General features: G+C 43.7%; 1 protein-coding gene across 1 annotated transcript in view; it reads left to right on the forward strand.

Moving 5' to 3' along the window:
- Positions 1 to 2,582, forward strand: part of Cbr-rom-4 — a gene marked incomplete at both ends in the record, with an annotated part of 8,656 nt that overhangs the window by 5,425 nt on the left and 649 nt on the right. Inside the window, 5 exons of the mRNA XM_045244713.1 lie at positions 249 to 614; positions 656 to 787; positions 912 to 1,106; positions 1,568 to 1,706; positions 1,754 to 2,001. Coding sequence (XP_045091545.1) covers positions 249 to 614; positions 656 to 787; positions 912 to 1,106; positions 1,568 to 1,706; positions 1,754 to 2,001 — 1,080 coding nt within the window. The remainder of the gene's footprint in view (positions 1 to 248; positions 615 to 655; positions 788 to 911; positions 1,107 to 1,567; positions 1,707 to 1,753; positions 2,002 to 2,582) is intronic.

Genomic DNA, 2,582 nt, shown 5'->3' on the forward strand with positions numbered 1-2,582 from the left:
GAGAGATTCCCAATGTGAACCGATCATTATTTGGAGTACGGTAGATGAGAATGAATAAAAAGAAAAAATTTAAAATTGAAATGAGCAATGCTCATTTGGTGTGCAAAAACCACTATACAAAAATGCCGAGAAGTTCTGAAACGTCGAGTTCTGAAATGTCCCGGAGAACGAAATTGCATGACTATGTAGTTCTAGATTTTCCAGTTTCTCTGATTTCGAGACTTTGAGTTTGAAACTTGATCTTTCAGCGCAACGTTGCTCGCTGGGTTCGATGGGACAAGCCAGATACACTAGCCGCCAAACGCAACTTCCTGACTCAAAAATCCAAGTCCGACACCGACTTGCTACGTGGCATCAACACTACAATACTTAACATCTGGAAGCAACAACGGAAGTCTGGAGCAGTATGTGGGCAGGATCCTTCCTACTGCGAGTCTCCATCCTCCGTGGCACCTCACGAGTGGCCAGATGACATCACACAGTGGCCGATTTGTGAGAAGAAGCACGAAGGGGCGGGGCTACCGGAACACGTGGCTTGCGAGGTGACAGGCCGCCCGTGCTGCATCCAGCTTCAAGGACTCTGTCGTATTGCCACCAAACAGTACTGCGATTTCGTTCGAGGTCATTGCATGAGAATGCGACGTTGTGCAGTCAGGTGAACTGTTTCGCGGGTGTCTGCGGAATGATGCCGTTCTTTGGCGCCTATCCAAATCAGTTTTATCGACTGTTCACTTCGCTTTTCATCCATGCTGGAATCATTCATTTAGCACTATCGGTTGGGTTTCAGGTGAGCGATTTTTCCAATTTGCGCGTCAACTTGTCAGGGAGTGTTTGCGTATTCTCTAGCATGTTGACGCGCAAATGGCGGTCGACGGTCGGTCAGCGGTCGAAAAAAAAAATCAAATTTTCAGTGGTGGGTCATGCGCGACTTGGAATTCATGATCGGCTCGAAACGAATGGCCATTTTGTACTTTTGCAGTGGAATCGGTGGAAATTTAGCCTCGGCCATTTTTGTGCCCTTTAATCCGGCGGTCGGACCGTCGAGTGCGTTGTGTGGAGTTATGGCAGCGGTTGTCGTGGATTTGTATCATCATAGGCAAGAGATGGTCTAGAAAACTGAAAATGGTGGCCTAGAAATCCTGATGACCTAGAAATCCGAAAATGACCTAGAAATCCAGGTGGCCTAGGAAATCCCTAGAAACCCAGAAATCCCGTATGGACTAGTAAACCCTAATGGCCTAGAAATTCAAAATGACCTAGAACGCCCCGAAATGACCTAGAAACCTAAAATGACCCAGAAATCCGAATGACCTAGAAATTCAGAATGGCCTAGAAATGCAAATGGTCTAGAAGTTCAGATGGCATAGAAATCGAAAATGACCTAGAAAACCAAAATAGCTTAAAAACCAGAAATGATCTAGAAATCCCCGAAACGACCTAGAAATCCTTAATGGCCTAGAAATCCAAATAGCCTGAAACCCCAAAATGGCCTAGAAATCCAAAATAGCCTAGAAAATCGAAATAACCCAGAAATAAGAAATGGCCTAGGAATCCAAATTTTTTCCAGACGCTTATCAGTGAGTTCAGCTGTGCCCTGTACCAACAACTTTTCGTTATTTGTGTCTATTTGGCGTTTGGCCTGATTCCATGGATCGATAATTGGGCCCATCTGTTTGGATCGATTTTCGGTTTTCTTGCCACAATTAGTAAGTTTGTTAGCTCCCATTTTCCACTCAGCAAATCCGCTCTATAGTAATCTTCCCCTACCTCGACTTTCCCGCCGAAGACGACAAGGTTCCGCTGATCACACCTGCGACAGGAGCTACCGTACCCAACACCCCCATAATTCCACGTGGCTCAATGAGCACAATAATCAATACAGCGGAGACGCCAATGATGACCGTTCAGGGATACAGTCAGCTGACGAATGGGACCTCCTCAGTGGCGCCCGGCAATTCGGCTGTAGGATGGTTGTGGGCTGCTGTCAGGAATAAGAGAACGGTAAGCTGGAAGACATTTTGGCGTGATTTTGAAAATTAAAAATTACATGAATTCCAAAACACCAAAATTTCAAAAATTCAATATTCCGAAAATTCCGATACTTTCAAAAATGCGAAACTTTTTCGATTCCAAAAATTTCAGAATTTTCAAAAATTCCAAAAAACCAAAAATTCTAGAAATATTCCGAAATTCCGAAATTCTGAAAATCTAAAAATTTCAAAATTCCATAAATTCCGAAGTTTTCGAATCTCCAATATTTTGTAATATCGGAATACCGTAAAACCTGTATTAGAAGGGCCCCTTTAAGAGAATAGAAGGGCCCCTCTGCGAGGGGCTTGGAAATATAGAAAGGCCGGNCCTTCGAATACAGGTTTGACGGTATTCCGATATTACAAAATATTGGAGATTCGAAAACTTCGGAATTTATGGAATCTTGAGATCTTTAGATTTTCAGAATTCCGGGAATTCGGAATACTTCTAGAAGTTTCGGTTTTTTGGAATTTTTGAAAATTCTGGAATTTTTGGAGGATTCAACCCCGGGGGCGATGATATCAGATCTGCCGGTCTACTGGCCGTCGTTT

Source organism: Caenorhabditis briggsae (assembly GCF_000004555.2).
Source record: "Caenorhabditis briggsae complete genome, chrIV, whole genome shotgun sequence".
NCBI classification, from domain to species: Eukaryota; Metazoa; Nematoda; class Chromadorea; order Rhabditida; family Rhabditidae; genus Caenorhabditis; species Caenorhabditis briggsae.